Genomic DNA, 23,993 nt, shown 5'->3' with positions numbered 1-23,993 from the left:
GCTCTGCTCTGAGCCAGCTGTGCAGCAGGATCAGCAGAGTGGGAGGATTCTATTGGCACACAGGACCTGAGATTCATAGAGGCAGGCAGAAACTCAGACACAGAGTCTTGTTAAATGTCATTGCTACCTTTTCTGGGCACTTTTGGAAGGTTTGCATGTGAGGTTTGTACTTCAGAACTCTCTCAGCGGGAGTGCAGTGAGGATGGAAGCAGCTGCTGGGCAGGGGAATGTCAGCAAAAGTCAGAAGTGATGCTGGGTTTTGATTCCTCCTCCTTCCAAACCTGTTTCCCCTTTGGTTATATCCATCGCATTGCACTGTACAGATCTTGAAAGGGGATTCTTTTTTAACATCTCTCAAAGCAATCAGCACGGCAAGCAAATATCCCTGTTGTTATCAATGGCTGAGTGTGTGATCTAACAAACGTGCCAGGATGTGTACAGCACTGCCCTTGGACAGCCGAGTGCAGTCCCAGCCATTGGACGCTGTGTCGTGAGCTCTGTCGTGATCTGATGAAACAAAGTCCAAGCAGAGACCTGGAAGGAATATCATCAAATTAAACAGCCCCAATTAGTGTTATTAGAATTGTCGCAGTAGCAGGCTGTGCCTCCAGCAGTACTGTCCTTCCTTCTCTTTTGCTTGTGTCCATGTTGTTTTTCTCCTTTATATATATATATATCTTTATATAAAGATTTATATATATATTTATATATATATAAAGACATAATCCTTAATACTGAAGAATCAGTACGGTTGATAAAGAAAGCTCTGACTGCAGCAATGCTCTCATCACTGCTTTTGGAGAACACACCACAGACCTCAGCTCAGTTGACTTTTTTTGTAACCATCAGTTGATGTAGTGGCTATTTGATTCCATCTACTGCATGCTGGAAGATAGCTTCAGTTAGATGAACATTTTGCAAGCCTGGTAGGAATAAATGGATTTCTAGAGGCTGCCTTCATCTCTTCTCCACGGTCCCTGTTTTTTCATGCAGACAGCATCCGAAATCCAGCAATCTGTAGCTGAGCAGTGAAGTCTTGGTTGGGTTTTTATTAAAGCAATGATGTGCTGACTGGCTGAAAAGTGTCAAAACTGCAGGCTTGTAACATCAACAAAATAAGGCAGGATGCCTTCTGCGCAGGAGACGAGTGCTGAAAGCATAAATGAGCCCTGCAAGAGATGGGTGGGTCTGAGCCAGTCTTTGGGTAAGGGTATGATGTATATCAGACACTGTCCCTTTTTAATGAGAAAAGCCAAATACTTAAGATTTATGACGTGTCTCACCTTTGCCTTCCTCTCTTCTCTGCGGTAGTTCCTTAGTCGGGCTTTTCTCTCAAACAAAACTACAGCTGAAGAAGAACTGAAGGTGTTGCAGAAGTGCCAGCCTGGTGTGGGCAGGCTGGGATTGCTGGCAGAATGTGGGCTGGTATTTTAAAGTCAGGTAGTGAGACAAAGGAGCTGATGCGAGCCAAATAAAAACATCATCGTGCCTATGGCCCTGCTGCATTGCATCCACGGGGGGATGCCAGCAAAGCTTCAAAGTGTCCAAACTGCTGTCTTCCATGTGCCATCCCAGCTCAAGCTGTGGTTTGCATGTTGTGCTAATGGGAAACCCTGGGTTGTGACGTGGTAGAAAAGTACTTTGTGCCCTGGATAATGAACACTGCATCAGGACACAATGATCAGAGTCCTGTCCTGGTGCTCCTGCACAGTGCAGATGTGGTTCTTTTCCCTCAGAAGAGGGCTGTGCTTAGGACTGAATTAGGAAGAGGCTGTATTTGGGTTTGTAGCTGGGCAAAGATTAGAATCGGAACTGCCCAAATGTTTTGTCTGAGACAAGAGCTGAGAAACAAGTCCAAGGATTGCAGTCATTGCTGATGTTTAAAGTACGGATCTTGAGCTGTTCTTTGGAGGTATTTCTGAGCAGTATCAGGCCTTTGAAAGTTGGCTCCTCCAGAGCAATATCTTTTGGGTGGCAGAGCTCATGGGTCCTCTCAGAAGATCTCAGCCTATGCTGTGGTCACTCTGGGTCCCGTCCAGAGATCCCCATTATTGGGACCAGGAACACCTGCTTATCTCAGCTCCTGCAGAATCATGTAGAGACAAAAAAAAGTGCTTTCATCACACTGTTCTGCTTGCACTGCAGGAGGTCTTCGAGGAGCTACGGTGGTAGATGCCTTAGATACTCTGTACATCATGGAACTGGAGGAGGAATTCCAAGAAGCAAAAACATGGGTGGAGAAGAGTTTTGACTTGAATGTGGTGAGTCAATTACTGGGAGCGCCCGTCTGTATCACAGAAGCCTCAGTGCATGTTTGGCCAGTTCTAATTGCAGAGCCTTTTCTAAGAGTCATTTGAGGAGGGGAGCTTCGAAGGAGGCATTACTTTTGGAGCGAGCTATGATTGCTGCTGGCCTTTTCAACCCAAACCATTCTGTGATTCCTGGGAGAGCTGATGGAATCTCATCAGTGGTATGCAGAGAGTGTTCAAATCAAACCACAGCTCCAACTTTTCTGTTTGAATGCCAGCTTCGTTGTCTGCCACGAAGAAAAATGCATGCAGCCACCTCATCATGTGGGTGGGCATGACTGGCATTCACATGTTCATAAAAGGAAGACGACATTTGATAAATTGGATGGATGCTCTCAGCACATTACTAAATTGATAAACAAGGGACAAAATCAACTGGGAAATAATTCATCTGGATCTCATAAAGGCTTTTAATCTTAGTCGGTGGAATAGACTGATCTGCAGAGACAAGGATGGATGCTGTGGGTTGATTGGTGGTGTCAGAAAGCCCAGCAGAGAGGAGCAGAGAGGTTAATTCAAAATTGTTCTGTGCAAGTGACTCTGACAGTCCCAAAGAGTGAGGCAGGGACTCCCAAGGCCCAGTTTGAGACTGGGTGCCCTGCAGTGCCTCCTGCCATTTCAGGTGTCATCTCAAGGGAGCGTTTGCTCTGGTTTGTAGCCTGCAGAGAGAACAGCCTGGTGCACAGGGCTGTGTGTCCCTTCACTTTGCCCTGCTCACAGAAAGTGCTGTGTTGGCAAAATATCTTTCCACTTTGCAGCTTTATGCATTTGCATGTGGGTAGGAATCATTTATCATGCAGACCGACCAGCTAGGAGCCCGTGTTCTGTTTTGAATGCAGTCCTTCTGACATTTTGCTGATCATCGGTTGGGTAGGTAGAGCAACACTTGTTCCAGGTGAGTGGTTCTTGAGTGATTGATTCAGTGAACCATATCCATCTCTGTCTGCTGTCTCTGGTGCAGATGGCTGTCATGCAGTTTGTCTCTCCCTAAGCATGGCCGTGACTGCATGCACGCCGTGGGCCTTTCTGATCCTGAGTCCTTGAGTGACAGAACCTTCCTTGTGCAGGAGGTGCTTCAGTCTATTGAATGCAATGCAGTCTTCACCAAAAAGTAGAGAGCGTTCTTCCATGTGGCTGTGCAATTTGGTCTTTAAAATGTACATCTCATAGAGTTTTGCAAGGTGTAATCCAAGACAGAGTTGAATGGCTGGGCAATAAATCAGCCTTAACTGATTTCGATATTGTTAGCTGGAGATTAATGGGCAGTTTGGGTGCTTCTCTTCCCCCTCGGGCTCCTGCTATCGTTGTAGAGCGAACAAAGTGCACTGAGATGGGAAGGTGTGCTGCAGTAGGACTGGGAGACTTGGGGATCTGCCTGCAGTCTGCTCACTTCAGCTGCTATTTCTCTGTGTGGACTTGGCAGTCAGGTGTGTCGTTTTGTGTTTTCAGAATGGAGAAGCATCCTTGTTCGAGGTGAACATCCGCTACATCGGAGGACTGCTGGCTGCGTACTACTTAACTGGAGAAGAGGTTGGTGTCAGCAGCTCTGTGTGTCACACTGTCAGCAAGACTGAACTGAAAGGTTTCGCCATCAGCTTTTCTCTGAGCATGGGATGATCTCACCATAACAACAGGCTAAACCTGTTGTTTTTGTGTATATTGAAACGCCACTCGTATTCTTTAATTCTCATGTAATTACTTTGTGCGTCTCGTTTGCACAGACTTTTGGTGAGCAGTTTGGATACGTTGCTCCCCACCGAAATGCCACTTGCAGTGGTGTTTGTGTTTATTGTTGTTCCTTTGTATTCTAAACATGGGCAGTATGACATCAAACATCACTCCAAGTCCTGCTCCAACCAAAGGAAGGCAACTGGTCAGTGGCAATTGCTCCAAACTTTGTCTGAACAGTCTGCAGCATTCATTTGTCAGATAAAGTGCCTTGGGACACAGGGAAGGAGGGTCTGTCAAGCTGCCAGGCAGGGTTCCTAGATTCTACCAGCTCAGGTGACAAAGTGGTACAGCTCCATGCAGTGTGCTGGTGCCCAGCAGGTGTGTGCTGGGGGGCTGAGCCCACATTGTGATGTGGTGGAGCAGCCATTCGTGGATGCTGCCTTCCTCCTGCAGTGCTGGTTAAAGCAGGAGGCTCTCACTTCCACTTCCCTTCTTTCTCTCAATCCTGATGAGGCGAGGACTTAGTGCCATAATCTGTTTTGTAATACAACCAGACTGGAATTTTACATCTGGCTGTAGAGAGATTAAGAGGTCATTGCTTTGCCCCAGAAGTCTTAGGGAAGCAACAATTCTGTTCCATGGGGGGAGTTTTGTGAGTGAAAGAGCTGTAAGACCGGCTATTAAATGAGTGTTTAGCTCTTGTGCCATATGCTGACTGTGTTTGTGTTCTGTCCACTGTAGTAGGATGGGATGGCTCATCACTGCAAAGTGGCACCATTGATCCTTGCAGCCACACTGTTAATTGGGTTGCATTTAAATGACTTCCAGGAATGACTTCTCTCTGTAATTTCTGCCCTGGGCAAACTCTCAAAGTGCCCAAACTCTCTCGTGCCCTAACTCAAGGCCATGCCCAGTCACAGCTTCAGCAGGCTTCAGGTCAACAGCAAAAAGAAACCACGTTAAACTCTAAAACTCCAGCAGTGACCTCTGGAAATGCAGTCAGCAGCCAGGGCAGTACCTGTCATATATGCACCAGGTTCAGCCTGGCAAAATTCAAGTCTCTGTCTTCTGGCTTTGACTTCTGAATCAAATCCCTACTTCCTTGTAAGCATATCAATAGGCTGATAGCCCCCAGGAGAGCTCAGGTTTCCTCAGTGCTGTAATTTTAGAGCAGTAAATTCCTTCTTTCTTGGAATTACTGTGACAGCTTGGGCTGATACAGGAGGGGGGTAGAGGTAAAAGGCTTCTGCTTTATCTCTTAAGTCACCTACAAGCTTCTCTTGATCTGGACTAAGCTCTAGAGCAAAGATTAGTGCTTACAGCAGTTTGTTCCAAAATAATTATGTATGATGATTTTGTGCTGCAAGGCACCATAAGCTGTAATTTGATTTGAAAGCTCAAAAACTCAGGCATTATGAATGGGAAGGGAACAGCTTAGCCATAGAACTATGAATCCCTCATGGAACTGAGTTGCAAGCTAAAGACTGATCCTTGGAAATGGTGTTTTTTTGTGTCTAGAGTTAACAACAGGTAGACTAACGTTGTAAATCTGACAGGGCTTCACCCTAGAAAGATATATTTTGATTTTAATTCAGCATGCACTTCCACACTGGGAGAATCACAGGATTTGTCCCAATGGAACACTCTTTGGGTCAGTTCAGATCACTGAAATTTGTTGCTGGGATATTTGGGGCATTCTGTGCGCTCTCATACAGGTTGAGAGTTTGGCAGGTGACTCGAGAACGGATTTTTTGGAGGATACTTAAGTAGACAGCTGAGTTCATTCACTTTTGGTTCAAATCTGTCACACAGTGGATCTCTGACTGAAGTGGTGGAGCTGTATGGTGCACAGTGCTTTTAGTTTTTTATAATGGTTAGTTTGAAAAGGTGGGCTTAAAAGAATCCAAGGTGACTAGTGTTCATGAGCAGTCCATCAAACACTGATCCACTCCTTTTCTTTTAACAGGTGTTCAAGAGTAAAGCTCTGGAACTCGGAGAGAAACTTTTGCCAGCTTTTAACACCCCCACTGGTATCCCACGTGGCGTCATAAATCTGGGCAGGCAAGACACGTGTCCTTACAAGCATGTCATTTTTTTATTGAATGTAAAAGACCAGCACCCAAGCAGGAGCAGCAGCAGTTTCTCAGAGCTGCCCCCCCTCTAGTGCAGATTCTTCGAGGTCATTTGTTTTGCCAACTCAGAACCAAGAAGTGCCTTGGCAGAGATTGCAGGTGACTCAAAGCCAGCTGTGTTTTATTAATTTTGGACTATCCACAGTTTCTTCCTCTAATTCTTGGCAGGCCTCCCTGCTGCAGTAGCATTTTCTTCATTCTCATTTTCTTTGAAAGGTTATTTGTAGTCAGTACATTTTGCAGTGTACCCAATCAGATGCATATGAATTTATCCAGGTTCAGTTTTTGTAGAGATTTAGAAAGAAACAGGATGGGACTGACTGACTTTTTTTGCTGACAGAAAGGGAGGAGATACTGATCCTCTATTTCTCTCCCTGCTGGCAGCACTCAGCCAGGTGTGTAGTCTTCACTTAGAGCCACAGCATTTGATTTCAGGTAGGTGGTGGCCTCTTGCTGGAGGGGAGCTTTAGGAGAACTGGGTTAAATAGCTTGTTGAAGGACGCTTGGAAAAGAGAGACAAACTTGCAGGCTAGACTCCCAGTCTCTGATTCTCACCAGCAGACATTTTCCCTGCCAATAAGGGCTCATTGGTTCTTCTTGATGCCTACTGACAAATTCCCCTGGCTAAAAGCTGCGTGCCAGCTGAGGCACAGACAGCAGGAAATGAGGGTTAACAAAACCTTTCATCCTCCCCTCTTGCAAAATTCAGAACAGCAGCCATGAAAATCATTACTCATCTCTCAGCCCAGATCTCCTGTTTGGCTCCCATCTGTGAAGTGCAAGACTGTCAGATGTTTGGCTCATGGTGATCCATTGCTTAAATCCCACTGTCACCCTTTGGTTGTTCCATCTGCATGTCATTCTACTGAAAATTCAATCCACTGCCACCAGGACTTGGTCTCTTTTTACAGAAGAGACATTTTGCTGCTTCTGTAACTGATAAAGACTCGGCATAGACTAACCTTTCACAGAAATGCCAAATCCTCCCGTGCCCTTTGTGAAGACTATTGAAACCATCTGTGTCTGGCTAGACATTCCCCAAATGTTTTGCTGATGACCTTTTCTAAGTGCAAAGAAAATAAGAATGAAACTGAGCCCACAGTCCGCATGTTACTGGCATGAGCTCTGGCATCAGGGCTACGAAACTGCTGTGAGGGCTTGGAGTGACAATTGATTTAGGAGTAATGATGATGTCAGCTAAATCTGTTGTCTTACTAGTGCTGGAACATGATGAACAGCCAGAGGCCATGAGGGAGTTATTCAGTTTGAGATAGCGTGGGGAAATGGAAACTGAGCAAAGAAGTGATGCTGTGAGAACCCAAATGTCAGGGCCAAGCCAAAGCCCAGAAGAGTTTTGCAAGAAGGGATTGCCTCACCAGTTCAACATCTCTGAGCATGTGCTAATTGCAGAGACCTCATCAGCTCGAAAGCACAGGTCTTGTAGCACGTGTAGGCTTTTGTTGGTGGTAGCTTTAATAGGTGGGTGGGAACTGTACTCAGAAATGTGAAACAAACAAAAGTTGGCTTCAAGTCAATTTTTGAGGACCAGCATAGAAAGATATCTCCGTCCCCTCTTCCTATAGCTAGCTGCCTTTCTCTGTTCCTACACCTCCCAGGGCATTTTCCTCTTGTCCCCTCCCCAGTGATGGGTTTCCCTATGGCCATGTGTTTTCACACAGGCTTCAGTATCGTATCTCATAGAGGATATTGTTTTCCATCCTGGCAGTCTGATTGCCACGTTGTCTGCCAGGTCCTGGAGTACATCATCTTCTCAAAAGCTGCTGTTCTGCACTCTGTGTTATGCTTTGATTTCTCTCCTGTTCCAGCTCCCTGGCTCCTCTTCTTCACAGCTTCCCTAAGCTCTCTGCATTCCCAAATCCTTCCTCATCACCCTCCTCTCCTGGTCTCTCTTTTGGCTTGGCACTGTTTGGCTGCTTTGAATTGAGGGAAGATGGTACAGTCGCTTTTGGTGTTGCTGCACTGGGCAGTGTTTAAAGAAAAGGGGTTAAAGAGGCATCTTCCTTTGTCTTGCAGACTAGGATCCTTGAAAAGTTCGTTTCTTCTGAGATGCTGTAAAATAGGGCATGTATGAAGATCCAGTTTGTCTAGTCTAACGCTGAAAAAATGTTTTCCTGCAAGGGGTCATTTTTAGGCTGTTCTTTAACCCCAGGGCAAATAGCAGACATACTCTGCTTCCTCCAGACCACTTCTCCCTGAGTTTTACTGTGATTTGTCACCCAGAGCTTGGATTCTTGGCAGCAGGGTCCCTGCAGGCAGTGGCTTGCTGCATTTTTTGGGTGGAAGTTCCCAGGGGAGGGTTGTCAACCACTGTGACCCCAGAGAGCTGCTGTTGCAATTAACACAGCCTCATTCAGCTGCTTTTGAACTCTCATTTAAACTAGCTCAGGAAGCAGTTTGCTTGTGAGGTCATATTTGTTACAGTCTGCCTTCAGTGCAGTAACTGGTGATACATAAGAGAACACCAGTCAATTAGGGATCAATTAGTACACCCATCCTAGGGACAGCTCCTGCCAGGTCCAGCAGATGTTTCCAACATGTCATTCACACCAGTGTTGCTCTGGGCAGAGCACTCTGAGCCTTTCAGCCCATCCAGAAACGTTTCATCCATTAACACTTGATGTTATTGGGGTACCCATTTTAGCCATGGTGTCTTCAAAGCAGAAATTGCTCATAGAGCATCCTGAGCCTTTGGAGGGAAGGCTGATGGGTGGCAGTGAGTGACTGAGCTGTCTGAAGCTGGGATTATATTGCTTATCTAATAGCTCTTTTTGCCTGGAGGTGAAACAAGCTGCTCTGGACCTGGAATGGTTTTCTTTATATGACATGGAGGAAAAACCTTTTTTGCCTCAGAAAGATCGTTGGTTTTAGCCTCTCGTAAACAACATGAGCACTTCTGTTTTCATAGCCTGGCTTTTAGATGCTATCTGCTGTTCTCCCCCTAAAACACTGGAAATGTGCTGCCTCATCTGTACCAACCACAAGCAGTTCTTGCAAAGAGAAGTGAAAATAAAAGCCATGCTGCTTCTGAGGTAGCTCAGCAACACTTCCCTCAGCAAGAACCTGCAGAGGCTATTTTGACCCACGGGCCATGAGGTCACCTTCAGTGTCTGTGCAGCTTTCTGAGAGGTGCAGAGCTGCAGTCTGGGGCAGTGGTTTGCACTGGGGCAGCGGGGTGACCTCAGGCTTTGACTGTGTTTCCCTGGCACTGAAGGCTCCCTTTTCTCTCCTTGCAGCGGCATGAGTTGGAGTTGGGGTTGGGCATCTGCCGGAAGCAGCATCTTAGCAGAATTTGGTACCTTGCACTTAGAATTCCTGCACCTCACCGAGCTCTCTGGCAACCCAGTGTTTGCAGAAAAGGCAAGTACCCCATCGTTGGTAACTTCATCCTTGTGGGGCAGGGCTGGAGTAGAGCAGCACTTTGGTTTGCCTGCAGCAGGGAGCATGGCAGCTGTCCCCTCCTCCCAACACCAGAACAGCTTGCAGAGGAGAAACCTTCCAGAGTGGGACGTGAGTTCAGAAACCTCTATCCTGCAGGGTGCAAAGGTCACAAGACTCAGAGCATCCTATGCACCGGCTCCCTAAAAGGGTCACTAATAGCTCTTCTCGTGGGTCCCATCACACTAATTGGCTCTGTAGAGCATTAACCCCAGTGTTTCCTCTGAGCGTTTACATTTGCTGCCAGCCCCTTCATCTGCCTCTTTCCATTACTTGTAAGGAAGGAGGGGAGAAGCGAGCACTGAAAACACAAGTGCAAGAAGATGTGACGCTGAAAACCAGAATTGCATCTGTATTCCAGGTTCAAACTGTGGTATTTTGAGCCAAACCAAGCCACTGTCCCCAGTGTAGCATATTTTCCTCTTTGTCTCTTACGCCTGTGGAGTTGTAAGGACAGAACTTTTCTATTGGACTCCCCTGGGCTGCCCATGTCTGCTGTGTGCGACAGAGATTGTATGCCATTCATCTTTATACCCTCTGAGAGAGAAAACGTAGGATGATAGGGGCTCAAACAGCTCATCCTGTGGGAAATGACTTCAGAGAAACAGATCAACTCATTAATTTGCAGCTTGAGACTTGTGTGATTTTAGCAGGAATAAAATCCATCTGTGTCTTTATTCAAACACCGTGCTACTAAAATTCTGTAAATATTATGCAGCCTGACAACTTAGTTGGAAGTATCAACTGCAGTCTGTAGCCAGCTTTTACGCACAGATTGTCTGATTTTATAAAAGGTTTATAGAGCATATTAGCTGCTCTGTAGGCTTTAGTAGAATATTTATGCTGCTTCTCATTTAATGATATCCCTTATGGGAAAGGCTTGTTGGATTTAATTGGGGTGAAGCCAAGAGAGGCTTCGGAGTGTAAAACTTCTCGAGCATATAAAAGGGGCTGTTGGTTGTTGAAGCTGAAGGCACCAGCTCATCTCATGAAGTGACCACATGGTGAGTGTAAGTACTGCTGCTCCTGCCCATTTGTGTCTTGAAAAATGAATTCACCTTCCACCTCCCATCCTTTGGGATTCTTTCTGACCCAGTGCTGGGAAACTGCTTCTAATGGTTGCAGAACTGGGGCCTTGCAGGGTTTTTAGGACCACTGTTAGAATCCCACAGAGCTGGATAGTGCTGAGGAGTGCAGCAGGAAGGTCTCCTCACTGCAGAGCCACATCATTAGGTTCTGCTTGCGTGGTGGTTTGCAGTGCTGTGGGCTGTGTTCAGCCCAGGGTGACACTGGTGAATGGCAGAACTCTCAGTAATAGTGAAAACTACTGATACTGTTTTTTTCCAGCGGAGAAGTAACACAGTTCCTGTCTCTGATCTCTCCTAGGTGCTCAACATCCGTAAAGTCCTGAAAAGAGTGGAGAAACCACAGGGCCTTTATCCCAACTTTCTCAGCCCAGTGACGGGGAATTGGGTGCAGCGTAGGTATCAGTTTGTGCTCAGCGTCCTGCATGGTGCATTTTGGTCTGTCCATTCTTTTTTAGGAAGCAGTTGTCAGGGACAGAGATTGGCTTGAGCAGTGTCCCAACAAAGAATCTTGAATGAGTGCAGCTGTCTAGTTAAACCAGATCTGTCTGTGAAGAAAGAAAATAGACTTCTTTGTTTGTCCCAAGGATTGACCTTCCCACTCATTCCAACCCTTTCTAAGCAGTTCAGCTTTCCCTCCACATTCATCTCTGCAGAGCTGCTGTAAGATGTTGCACCTGAAAAACCAATTTCCAGTCTTCTACTTCACCCCTGCAGTGCTGCTTCCTTTGTGTTATTCCCAACAGCTGATGTGACACCTTCCCAGAAGCAGCCCTAATGCTTCCTATGCGTTGGTGCTGAGAGGAGGAGTGCCTGCCTCTTCGATCTGCTGTTGCCATAACTCATCATGATTGAATCCTTGGGAAACTGAAGAGCTGTGCTTTTAATTCAGATGTCTAAAATACTCAGCTTGATACTCAGGATTAATCTTTTCTACCACTAACTCTATTTCTGTCTGCGAATTTGGCTTCACTGTTCTGAACTCCTGTTCCTTACTGTCATATAGAGGGACCCATTGCCTGCTGGTGCTCAGAGCTTATTAAAAGTAGCCTCAGATTATTTTTCTCTGGGGATGGAAGCTTACACAAAAGGAGTATGGGTGTTCATTCTCTTAGGCTTTCACGTCATGGGGGCAACTTACAGCACAGACTGCTGTGGCTGTTGCTCATAATCTGACATTTGTGTTCTGAATCCATATTCCAGTGAGAGAAAAGGCTAATCAGCCTCTTCTGCATCTACAACGTTGCTGATGCAAGATAGATTAGGGCCAAAGTGGGGAGGCAGCTGCTGTCTGCCACAGAGATGTTCCCTGTAGGTGCCAGACTCTCATTTTCTCTCATCATTAAAGCTCTTTGCAGGAAGATGTTTTTCTTGGAATTGCAGTGATTTTCTTAAGAGGCGAATCTTTGACCTGGCTGAGCAGCAATTCTAAATGAAGAGGTAGTGCTGTACCTGCAGTTGTTACCTTCGGGATATCAGGGTGCAGTCCCCTGCTGAAAGGAAAGATTTGTTTGTGCACAGTGCCTCAGAGGAAAATGCTGGCAGAGCTGCTGCCATATGGAAAGTAATTATGTACCAGAGCTCCTGCTTTGGTGATTTTATGAGCGACACACTTAAGATCACAGAGATCTCTTTGGAGACAGACCGTGCAGCCGTTGTTTGTAAATACTCTGTCCTCTTTTGTTTTTTTTTCCTCCTGGATCCATGTGTCTAATCTCACTGTTCTGCTATGGATTATTCCATGGATCGTTGGACATACTGTGGGAGGCATGTTTGCTTTTAAGGTCAGGAAAATGCGTGGCTGTTGATCTCTCCTATTGGTAGGACTTAGCAGTTAGAACAAGCCTCGGGGCATTAGATATGTACAATAAAAGGAGAAATAAAAATCTGAGCAGCTAATTCCAAAACTCTGCTGCACCTGCTTACGTTTAACATGAGGAAGCATGCAGGCACAGAGGTAGACACAGTTAATTAACAGGGACTGTTCAGTCCACGGGGGGCAATTTCTCTTGTTCTTCTAAAAGGGGAGTTCTTGGCTGCTTCAGAGAATTGCTGTTACTTTTTCCCCTGTGGTATGGTTTAAAGATATAAATCCATCCAGCGGTTCCCTGCCAGGCAGAAACCTGCAGCTGTCCTTCTTGTGTCAGTGTGCAGTTTGTTAGCGTCCTCTCTGCTAAGGTCAAAGCATCTAACAAGGTAGCCTTGAAAATTGGAGTTCTCCAGAAGAAAAATACTCTGTGCACATCCTTATACCTGACACTATCGTTTTAATGCTCCAGCAGCCTTTCCCATCCTGCTGTGAGACAGGAATACCAATGGCAGAACCTGGAGGTCCCTGCAGCAGTCCATTTCTGGCATCTGTAGCTGATCTTATGTGTTCTCCTTTTCCTGAGGCAGGCAGACAGCACCTGGCAGCATTGTGTAGGTAAAGGTCTGTCAATACCTGCCATTGCACTTTGTTTATGGGACGGGGATTTATGATGATTGCTTCATAAATGAGAAGTATCTCCAAGTCGTAGTACCAATAACTGGGAAAATATGACATCCGAATGGCTTCGGTGAACTTGTAAGATGTTTTATAAAGGGAAAGAATGGTTTTCTTTGGATTGCACTTTCCACCTTTCTTCCTTTCTTAAGAAGTGATGCTCCAAACTTTTCTGAGAAAACTGGAAAGGAGGAAAGAAAAAGACATCAATTAGGAAGTGGTTATTTGCCCTTGCTAGCAGAGCTGCACACTGCATGTCCTGAACCCGAGCTCTTTTTTGGCTTTCCCACTGCAGACCATGTCTCTATTGGAGGGCTTGGAGACAGCTTTTATGAGTATCTCATCAAGTCGTGGCTGATGTCAGACAAGAAGGACTCCGAAGCAAAAAAGATGTACGATGATGCACTAGAGGTAAGGAGCAGGTTGGAGCGCTCTTGGTGGGGAACATCGTTCATCAGATTGTTTCTGCTAAGTGCTGTATGTCTTTGAGTTCATCTGATATTCACTCCTCACCCGATCCACTAAGTCTCCTAAGATCTTGCTTTTCATCTCCTTAGGCAATAGAGAAGCATTTGGTCAAAAAATCTGCGGGAGGATTGACCTACATCGCTGAATGGAGGGGCGGCATCTTGGACCACAAAATGGGCCACCTGGCTTGCTTCTCTGGGGGCATGATAGCACTGGGAGCTGAGCACGGTGGAGAAGAGAGGAAGCAGCACTACATGGATCTTGCTGCAGAAATAACAAACACTTGTCATGAGTCTTATGCACGCTCAGGTAAACCCAGGGCTGCCTGAAAACCATTAGTAAGGAAGAGTCTGCAGCTTGAGAGACTCAGTTTTCATGTGGCAGAGGGTTGCAGCAGAGTGTTTTGTGCTTCAGCAACATCTCCACCCCTCCTTCTAATTTTCACTTTTTTTTATCTAGAAGAGGAAACTGTATTTTGCATAGCAGACAGCTGGAGCAGAGGGACAGACAGATGTGTGCTCTTGTGGCAGAGCTGGGAGATGAAGCCAGAGCTGAATTGTAGGCCTGCCTCCCAGAACAGTCCCAGAACAGTCCCAGAACTAACCTTCTACCAGCAAGACTACAGTTCAGTTCGAGTCTATCCTTTCACATCCCTGTGCAAACAAAAATAGGAGATTAACAGTGATTAACAGCAAGGTGTCCCACTATATGGAGCAAAGCAGCTGAGAAGACCAGCAGGAGACCTGCAGCTGCTGATAGGAACTGGAAAAATGAAATTACTTATCCCTTCCCTGCTGTCTAAGGAGAGACTAGTTAAGTCTTTCATTTTCACAACTCCAGTACAATGTATTTCACCTACACAGTGTGCTTATCAGTCAGTGCTTTGGGAGAGCAGTGACTGGCAATGAATGAGAGACTGGGTAAATTTTCTGCCTACAGGGCTTTCAGCAAGATAAGCTTGCTTTGGACTCTGCTCCTTTCTTTGAAAGCATCTCTGTAGCTCTTCTGAGCCTGCAGGCAGAAAAGCAGCAGTCACCTTTCCAAGATCTTGTCAAACACATCCTGTCTGCACTGTTTGCAAAGATTGTTTCACCAAATCAGCAAGACTGTATTGGCAGTTGTGGTCTGGCACGCTTGCCTAACAAGCTTTAGGTTAACCTGAAATTATATTTGCAAATACGGCAGGTGGTTTTTTTAGTGGTCTTTTGTTTTTTCCCCCCAGCACTCAGAGAAATAAAGCAAATCACCCAAACTAAAAATCCTCTGGCTGTGAGTGCCTGGAGCCAATTTTCACCTTTTAACAGTATCCATCAGCATAAAAGGGACAGTGGCAGGCCTGCCCACACTGATTACAGTGCTGTCATCTCTGCAGGCTCATTGTTTGCAGAGTGTTTGTGCACCAGCTCTCAGCAAATAGCACAACTAGCAGACACTAATAGATCCCCATGTAGATAGGAGGGCCCAGAGAAAGTGTGCAAAGTATGTATAAAAATAAAATGACGACTTGAAACACAGCCATGTGGTAAGTGTATAGTGCAGCACGAGAAGCCTGATGTGGCATGATGATATAAGTAGGTCTTGAAGGCATGATTTGAATAGCAGATGATGTTTGTGAGAGATTGAGAGCTTTGCATAAGGGGCACTCAAAAAAAAATCAAGGTACTTGTAATGTTTTATTCATGAAATATCCGTGAAATGGATTAAGCTTTCCCTATCCACACGTTGTCCTTTTTTTAAGGCTGTCAGTAGACAAGAAGGAAAGGTAGAGGAAGTGGTTGCAGGTCCCAGGTACTTCGCCTTACAGCTTCCATGCACCAGTGCAGCTGAAGTGTCTCAATCTGCTCTACTGGTGACTGTGAAACAACAACTCTCCAGTCTGGGAGCAGTGCATCGATATCTCAGTGGTGGCAGGTCCAGGCACAGGGTTTGACTTTTCTCTTTGAGGCGTTAGGAAATGATCAGCCTCTCTGTATGCCCTCACCTGGATCCTGAGTTTGTTTGCGGTGGTGAACTCTGCTCTCTCCACTCAAATCTGGTCCAGGTCTTTGCTTTTTTCAGTTGTATTCACCCTCAGAAACACTTCATCCTCAGCTTAAATAGTAGCCAGACTGTGAGCAGTAACTCTGACACGTGTACACAGACACGATTGATCTTCTCTACTGACCTCATGCAAGCCTGAGTCAAATGTCTGCATCCTGAACAGCATAAAAGCACCTGAACAGTCTGTTTACTTGCTTGCTCAAACTGATTATTACTGTGTGTGATTTTGTTTAGATACCAAACTTGGCCCTGAAGCCTTTCGTTTTGATGCTGGAACTGAAGCCATGGCAACCAGACTCAGCGAGCGCTACTACATCCTGCGCCCAGAAGTGGTGGAAAGCTACGTGTACATGTGGAGGCTGACACACGATGTCAAGTACAGGCAGTGGGGCTGGGAGGTCGTGAAGGTATGGCTGGAAAACTCTCTTGCAGGCTGCTGGATTCTGACAAGAATCTCTCCTTCAAGTCAGGAAAAAGAGTAGAAGTTATTTAAAACGTGAGGGACTGAGAAACATTTGCAGTGGGGCAGAAGTAAGCAAAACAGCTCAGTTCAGTGCAGCTTCTTTGCTGGTGTTAGTGAGTGTAATCGGTCAAAGCAGCAGAAGTTGATGGAGAAGAGTGCTGCAGCCAGCAAAACCTGATGTTGATGTGACAGCTTTCTGCAGAAAGGAGTCAACCTTGTATCTGGAGTGCTCTGAACCATTGGTTTCGAGTTCACCAGGGAAAATCAGCAAACCCGGCTTTGCCCTCTGTCTTATTGTCGTCTTCTCTACAACTTCCCAACCTGAAAGTCCTTCACCTCTTCTCAGCTGTTTGGCTGCTGCCCTGCATCGTAGCAGGGACTGCATTTCAGTGGCAGAACCATCATTCATCTGGCGCCCTGGAAAAGAGGCTCTGCAAGCAGCTGGAGTTGCCACTTGAGATCTGTTTTTGTTGTGTGCAATGTCAAGGTCAATCAGTCACCCAGCTGAGGCAGTTTATGTTTCTCTTGCTATTGCATTAGAGCTAGCTTTATTCCTGGAGGCTGGAGTAACCACCAGTTAACTTCAGTGAGAGGCAGAAGCTGCTACAAACCCTGAATTTGATTTGTAAAGTGGACTTTCAGTGCAGCCCACAATTAACGTGTTGCTCCATGCTGTCGTGTGTTACTGAGATTTCTTTTCCTTTCTCAGGCTCTGGAAAAACACTGCAGAGTAGAAGCTGGTTTTTCTGGCATCCGAGATGTTTACACCACGGTCCCGACCCATGACAACATGCAACAGAGTTTTTTCCTTGCAGAGACTCTGAAGTAAGTCTGGTATCACAAAGGTCATGTCAGAATACCACAATTCTTGCAAAATCAACAATTTTGCCAGCATAAATCTCTATTAAGAAAAGTTTTTACTTAGCGTGGGGAAATTTGGGCCAAGGATGTGGGTGAGGCAAAGCTTTAGTAGCTTCCTCATGTAGAACTATTGCTGTTAGAGGCAGCCTGCAGGACTCTTCTTATGTGCTAGGTTTAAAGAACTCTTCCTGCCATTCTTCCTGCCATTAGAGCTATTCTAAAAGGAGTGGGAAGCTCTGATGGTTTAAGTGACAGCAGTCCCCTCTGTCAGGTTAATGCCCCGCACAAAGGGGAGGTTTGACTGTGGCGTGGATTTGCTGTCCCTAGCTGCAGATCTGCCCCTGGTAGTGGCTTGAGGTAGCGTTTGTGGGGTGGCTGAGCACAGGTGCTCGCACCATTTTGCTGTGCTTCCTCCAGGGATGGCAGCTTTCAGCAAGAGAGTGAAGTGGGCTGTCAGGAAACCTGTCACCATGATCTATGGGAGCTGAGGCTAGCAGCAGCCCCATCACATTCTGGCTCTCTTGCGCATGCTTAGAGTCCCACCTGAGCTTCTTTTAATCTCCCTTTGTGTCCATCTTCTTCCCTCTTGCCCTGGTGGCTGCAGGTACCTCTATCTTCTGTTCTGTGAAGATGACGTGCTGTCTCTGGATGACTGGGTGTTCAACACAGAGGCTCACCCCCTGCCAGTCAACCACTCAAACTTTAAAGCTAAAGCAAGCGTGCAATAGTGAGGCCATTGCCCAGCACCCTGCTCCCACAACATCAGCAGGTTACTGCATTTCCTTTCCATTAAAGGAATTTGTGTTGTTCCTGAAATGGTATTTTGGGGCACTAGTCCAATTCCGGACAGTATTCTATTGGGAAGATGAAACCATGAAGTAAGCACCTTATTTTCCTCTGTGAGGAGCTCTAATAGCCTGATAATGAGATGTTTATTCTGGGCCATACTGAACACAGTTCATAGACATTCCTTTCTACAGAGAATTTATATGAAATCCACTGACTTTGCTTTATAGTGGCCAAAGGACTGGAAGTTTTCCTTAAAATAGACTTCCCCACAACACACACACGCTCCTCCTTTCATTTTTTCTGTTTCATTTTTGCCTTTTATATACCGTTGGATTTACCACCTTTCTAATTAACAGTTTTCAATATACTGTGCTTTCTAAGTGGTGTCAAAACTGTAACTAAAGCAAAACCTGTCAGCAAAATTCTTTATCCTACTGTATTTTTATATTCTTTTTTTTTTTTTCTGTGTTCTTAAAAGACATTTACCACACGTCATATCTCATTTAACCTTCCATTATCATTTTTGTGCTTTTCTACTTTTATTTAGAACTAAATGTTACGAATCACTTGTAATAATTCCACTGCTGTAATAGTCAAATCTGTGAAATGGAATATAAGTCTTGTAAAATAAAAAGCATTTCTGGGTTGATCCTACTTTAAAGCCATATGCCAAAGAGTTGTTACATTGTCCTTGTTGAGATGACTGACGATGCTGGTTGGTTTCAGGAATGTTTCTCAAGATATGTTGATTTCCAGTGTTTCTAGCCAGAATATGGACAGCAGTTCCCATCTGCACCACTCTTTTAAACTGCTTGTTTGCTGTCTGGTATAGGTTAGCAGGAGTTCTACTTGCTACCTTATTTTCTAGCAAAAAAATAAATAATCCCCAGGTAAGTTGGCTTCTGGGATGAAGTAATAGGAGAAAAAGTAAGTAAAAAATTGAAGGCAGATTGTTCTGCGTGTCCCTGCTGTTCACCATGTGTGTCTGCAGAGTGTGACTGAGCAGAAGATGGCTGTGCAGAGTCCCTGGGAGTCGTGGAGCCCTTGCTTAGCAGTGTGGGTTAGCAGTTTGGGGCTGGATGTGGGATGCTTGCTCCTGCCTGTCTTTCTTCTGGCCCCTGCAAAGCTGCACAACCCTCGGAAGTTGGAGCATTTTCCCCCATTTGAAGTTGCTTGGAGCAAGTTGTGGGAACAAAAAATCCGTGTTTTGAAATCCATGGTTGTGAATTGCCCAGGAGAAATAAGGTTATCAAATATTATCTCTGTTCCTTGGGTAATACTGTGGACTGGCAAGCTTGGCCTAGAGGAATGGCTATTGGTAAATAAACATCTTGGGAATTAATTGTCTTATCTGTGGGATTTGATTTTTGGGAAGTCAGCCGAGCCCAGATAATATTTATAATGGATCGAGGGAATTCCATACATTAACATATGTGCTCTTGGAGTCACTCATAACAGTTTGCTTGGTAAAACATAACTCCCTGTAGGGTATTTTTGGCTTCCTTTAGAAACAGATCCTTGGTGCAGGGTTAAAACTCTGCTCTTCTCTTCCACATAAGTGAGCAGGGATGGTATTAATAAAGTCGCACACACTTATGGAGGAAAGCTACTGCTTCTTTGCAGTTCAGTGGCTGTATTACCAATAAGAGTTTCTTTAGCTCAGGCCTGTTGATGTAAAGCTTATCGATGGATAAGTTTGCTTACCATGACACTCGTATGGAGGTTGGCACCAGTCACAAAAAAAAAAAAAAAAAGCTTTTTGTTGCAAACAGCCATCCTTAGAATTTCCACTCCTGCAGACTACAGTTCTGCAAATACCTCTGGCTGTGCTTACAGATACTCACAGTCACTCGAGCCAGTGGATTAATCACAGGCATTGCATTAGCAGGAATAAAGATTGGTTCCAAGGATCAGCTTTGTTCTAAGGCACAGCCCTGAGCCACAGCTGGGATTCTTCTGTCCTACAGCAATGCAGGTAATGAAAATGTTTGCCTCAGTGGTGTTCTGAAATGCTTCTGCTCTCTCCTCACTCCTTGGCACGCCCTGAGCCTTGGCTGGATGCTTGCAGGACCCTCAGCTCTGGGCTTCCAGCTCTTACCCTGCACCCACTCTGTCTGCTTCCCACTAGGTAGGAGTAGGAGGATTTCTTGTGTTTGTCCACATGGGAAACCCCTCGATTTTCATACTTCAGGTAGATTGATGGGGTGTTATGCTTGAACCAGAGATTTCACTTTAGATGTCTAACAGAAAAGATGTGGGAAGATGTCTTTGGGCTGCTTTCCTGCCTTTGCTTTCATGCCCCACACTGAGTCCATGACTTGGATGTGGTTTAATGAGTGTGGTAGGGATGGGTTAATGGTTGGACTAGATGATCCTAAAGGTCTTTTCCAACCATTATGATTTTGTGATACAATTATGCTGTTGATATGTGGTGTTTTGTACGTTAGAGTCACCTTAGCAGGAAATGTATCAGCCCAGGTTCTTTCCTATTTCCTCTCTTGCATTCAGATTCAGGAACTGAGATGATTGCGTTAATTTTCAGCATCAGAACGTGATCCTGGTTTATGTCTGTAGGGAATTTCCTTTAAATGTAGTTCTGATAAAAGTTCCATCACGTGCTGGAGATGAAAACTAGTAACTGGTAGAGCAGCTGGCTGTTGCCAATTACCTGTACAAAGGAATAAGACAAAGCAAACCAGAAAAGAAATGCATATCTGATTGTTTCATGTATGATGCATTGAGCTCCAGCTACCAGAGCTAGCAGTTCCAAAGCTCCAGCTGTTACTTCTCATTGCACTTGGGTCTGTGGCTTCATTCTGTATGGAGACAGGTGATTAGAATGGCACAATCAGGAATCCTTTCAAGAAAACACCCTTGCATTGTCAATGCTTTTGACTAGAGAGCCATGTGACTTGCTGGAATGGATTGAAAATGAAAGTGAGGATGCAAGCACATGGGAATTTGGGAGGTGTTGGCTCATACTCTTCTACAGAATGCTCTCTTTTGAAATGTCTGAACCAAACTTCACACTGCAGCTTCACTGCCCATTCCTTTTCTTGGGTGAAATGTGTTTCCCAAGTCTGCCTGTGTAGTTTTGTGTCACAGTGCATCTACCATGAGACGCAAGCTGCAATAAACGCATCTCAGTAATTCATATTCCCTTTGAGAGGCCCCATGTGAAGCCAGACTTCAATACTTCCCGCTCCTTCCTGCTTTCCAAAGGATTTTTTGGGCTGCAGTCTGGCCAGCACTCACTTCCTCAGGGGCTGTTCTGTTTCCACCTACTTTGTCCATTTGTGGGCAGAGCTCCGATTTTAATGCTGCCTTCCATTACGTAATGATCACCTTGACTTTAAAACAGGCCAAGTTTCAGGCTGTGGGAATGAGGCCATAAATTTAAACGAGGACGGGGTTTCTCTCCTCTCAGATCGTACCACTGTAGAACATGGAGGTGCTCTGTGTATTCTGGAGTACGGAAAACCTGTCCTACTCCAAAAAAGCTCAACACAAGCTTTCCATTTCTGCTACCAAGCTCTTCCTATTTTTTCTTACTTTTGTCTGGACTCTCCCTGCTGGGAGAAGAGGAATGCAGGACAGTATTTTCCTGCTGGGTGAATTTTCATGATGGAAAACTTCCTCATTATTTCTCTATCAGGAGGATTTCCTTTGAAACAAGGGTGTCTGGGTGGGCCACTCTGCAGATGTCTGAATATTTGAAATTCTTCCTCAGTACTGTAATGTATAATCTCAAGAAGCAGCAGCACAGAGCCAGAAGTTGGTTTTGTTCTCCTTTGAGGAGAATTGGTTCCCAGCAGATGCCCTGAATTACTTCACCTTTTGTCTTTCATTCTTCTTCCTACCAAATAATTCAACTCTGTCATTTTTTATATGCTCGCTGATGATGCTAGAAATGGTTCAGGTATAAAATGAGCCTCTCTGCTTCTTATCTGCACGATACCATTTTGGCTCTGCCAGCCACTCTATCAGGTCTCCTTTTCCATCTGCAGGGTCTGTCATTTCACGTCACCTCTTGCTCATTTCCCAGACACTCAGGTATATTTATCCTGTTTCAGAGCTGTCTCATCCTGTTATAGTTGATGCTCTAAAAGCACTTGCTAGGTTATTTGAGGTAAATTAAAGCTCTCTACGCCTCTCTGTCCAACCTTGTGAGTCTAGGAAAGTTTAAAGCACGGGTTCTTAACTGGAGACCAACTCAATCACCATCGTCTCTATTCCTAACCATTATTTCAGTGCTTTGTTAATTCTGTTCTTCCCATTTCTTCCCCACGACCTAAGCTGTGCTCTTTGACTGATGGGGCAAAAAGCAGTGATAGAGTTTTGTAAATATTTTTTTCTAAAGGGTGGCAGAAGGAGCCCTTCCCTCCCTCCCTCTGCCATGCAGATGTAACAGCACTGATCTGAGTGGAAAATAATCTTCGTTTGTGTGTTACTGGGTGCCCCATTCTAGTGCATTGTGTTTAGAATAGAATAGTTTCAGTTGGACTCAATAATCTTTGTTGGTAGTTCCCTTCCAGCTGGCAGGCTACTCTGGAACTGAACCAAAGTTAAATCATGTTGAAGGGCGTTATCCAAATGCCTCTTAATCATGGACAGCTATCTCTCTATGAAGTCAGTTCTAGTGTCTAACTACCCTCGTAGTAAATAAGTTATTCCTGATGTCCAGTCTGAACCTCCCCTAACGCAGCTTCGTGCCATTGCTGTGCATCCTGCTGCTGATAACAGGGAGGGAAGACGAACACTTCCCTTCCTCACAAAGTTGTGCAGAGCAGTGAGGTGACTCCTCAACCTCTCCTGCAAGCTTAACACACAGTGTCCTCAGATGCTTCTCATAGGACATTCATTCCTGCCCTTTTACCAGCTTTGTTGTGTTCCTCTGGACACATTCAAGCATCTTAACACCTCTTTAAATTGAGAACAGCACACAATATTCTAAGTGAGGCCAGACCAATGGTAAGTGTGTGAGAATCTCCTCTTTTGACTGGCTGGTTGTGCTGTGTTTAATGCATCCCAGAATACATAGGTTCAGACTGAGACTGCTGTCAACCAGCTCTCCAACCACTTATCTCCCAGTCCAAACCTGTGTGCAGCACTACTTTGTTCCTATGAAAACGCACTGTGCTTTTTTTGCTGGTCCTCGGGATTTCTCACAACTCCACTCTCCTGGCTTTTGTTCAGGGTTACTGGCCTCTTCCTTGAGCAGCTCACACTGCCCTCTTCATGGCTTTTGGTCTCTCTCTCTAACCAAAACACTCCTTAAACCTAAAACACAAATGATTGGGAAGGCTTAGGAAACAGCAAAAGCTTCACAAGATTAAATGCTACTGCTTCCTGCTGCCCTTCGGGAACTCAACCATCCTGCAGTGCTAACCCTGCAGCACCAAAACACAGCACTAAATCTTCCTGAGCAATGAAGGAAGTGCAGGACTGCACAGAGGGAAGAGCAGGAGACTGACTGATAGGGAAAAGATTAAAATGACTATATATATATTTATATACCTCTTGGCCAATGGAGTGCTAAGAAGCAATGTGACAACCACACAGAGGAGCACAAAGAAATCAGTGTATCAAAGTTTGTGGTGTCACTGGGTGAGGGTGGTGGGAAGGACTCAAAGAAGACGGAGGTGCAAGGAGCAGGGATGGCAGCAGCTCCATTCAGACTGCAGGTGAGAATTGTCCTGTGGCTGCAAAGTGACCGAGCCATTACAGCCATGGGTCTTAAATCTCTGTGAAAGCAACACAAATGAAATTTATAATGGGGACAGGAGCAGAGGTTTTATGATGAGCAGCTGTGGAAATTGGGATGGGTCAGGTTGGAAAAGAGGAGGCTGAGGGGAGAGCTTATATCCTCAGACACCTGTAAGGGAATTGCAGTGGGAGCAGGGCTGGGCTCTTCTGACAGCTGACAGGACAGGCCTCAAATGTCACCAGGGGAGGTTTAGGTTGGATATCAGGAAAAACTTCTTTACAGAAAGGGCTGATGAGCACTGGAACGGGCTCCTCAGGGAGGTGGTGGAGTCACCATCCCTGGACGCGTTTAAAATCCGTCTGGATGCGGTGCTCAGGGACACGGCTTGGCGGAGCGCTGTTAGAGTTACGTACGGTCAGGCTGCGGTTGGATCTGATGATCTCCAAGGTCTTTTCCAACCTGAGCAATCCTACGACAAATCACAGCAGCTGTGAAGCACAAAGTTACGTTTTTTCCTCTCGCCCCCT

General features: G+C 45.5%; 1 protein-coding gene and 1 long non-coding RNA gene across 2 annotated transcripts in view; one reads left to right on the top strand and one right to left on the bottom strand.

Annotated features, from left to right (window-relative positions):
• MAN1C1 (mannosidase alpha class 1C member 1) overlaps window positions 1–18,424 on the top strand; it is a 43,102-nt gene extending 24,678 nt beyond the window's left edge. Inside the window, exons 4-13 of the mRNA XM_085208694.1 lie at window positions 2,146–2,261; window positions 3,759–3,839; window positions 5,947–6,041; window positions 9,367–9,490; window positions 10,955–11,048; window positions 13,434–13,549; window positions 13,696–13,915; window positions 15,881–16,053; window positions 16,819–16,934; window positions 17,575–18,424. Of these exons, the coding sequence (XP_085064820.1) occupies window positions 2,146–2,261; window positions 3,759–3,839; window positions 5,947–6,041; window positions 9,367–9,490; window positions 10,955–11,048; window positions 13,434–13,549; window positions 13,696–13,915; window positions 15,881–16,053; window positions 16,819–16,934; window positions 17,575–17,698 (1,259 nt within the window). The 3' untranslated portion in view covers window positions 17,699–18,424. The remainder of the gene's footprint in view (window positions 1–2,145; window positions 2,262–3,758; window positions 3,840–5,946; window positions 6,042–9,366; window positions 9,491–10,954; window positions 11,049–13,433; window positions 13,550–13,695; window positions 13,916–15,880; window positions 16,054–16,818; window positions 16,935–17,574) is intronic.
• LOC146542799 (uncharacterized) lies at window positions 18,199–23,984 on the bottom strand. Its single transcript, XR_014879606.1, has 2 exons — window positions 23,880–23,984; window positions 18,199–20,427 (listed from the first exon to the last, which is right to left on the bottom strand). It is a non-coding gene; the product is annotated as an uncharacterized LOC146542799 (long non-coding RNA).
• Between the last annotated feature and the right edge of the window lie 9 nt (window positions 23,985–23,993).

The sequence above is a fragment of the Meleagris gallopavo genome, chromosome 25 (genome assembly GCF_905368555.1).
Source record: "Meleagris gallopavo chromosome 25, MGAL_WU_HG_1.1, whole genome shotgun sequence".
Lineage (NCBI taxonomy): Eukaryota > Metazoa > Chordata > Aves > Galliformes > Phasianidae > Meleagris > Meleagris gallopavo.
Note: the sequence above shows the minus strand (reverse complement) of the source record. Positions and strands in the feature narration are given on the sequence as shown.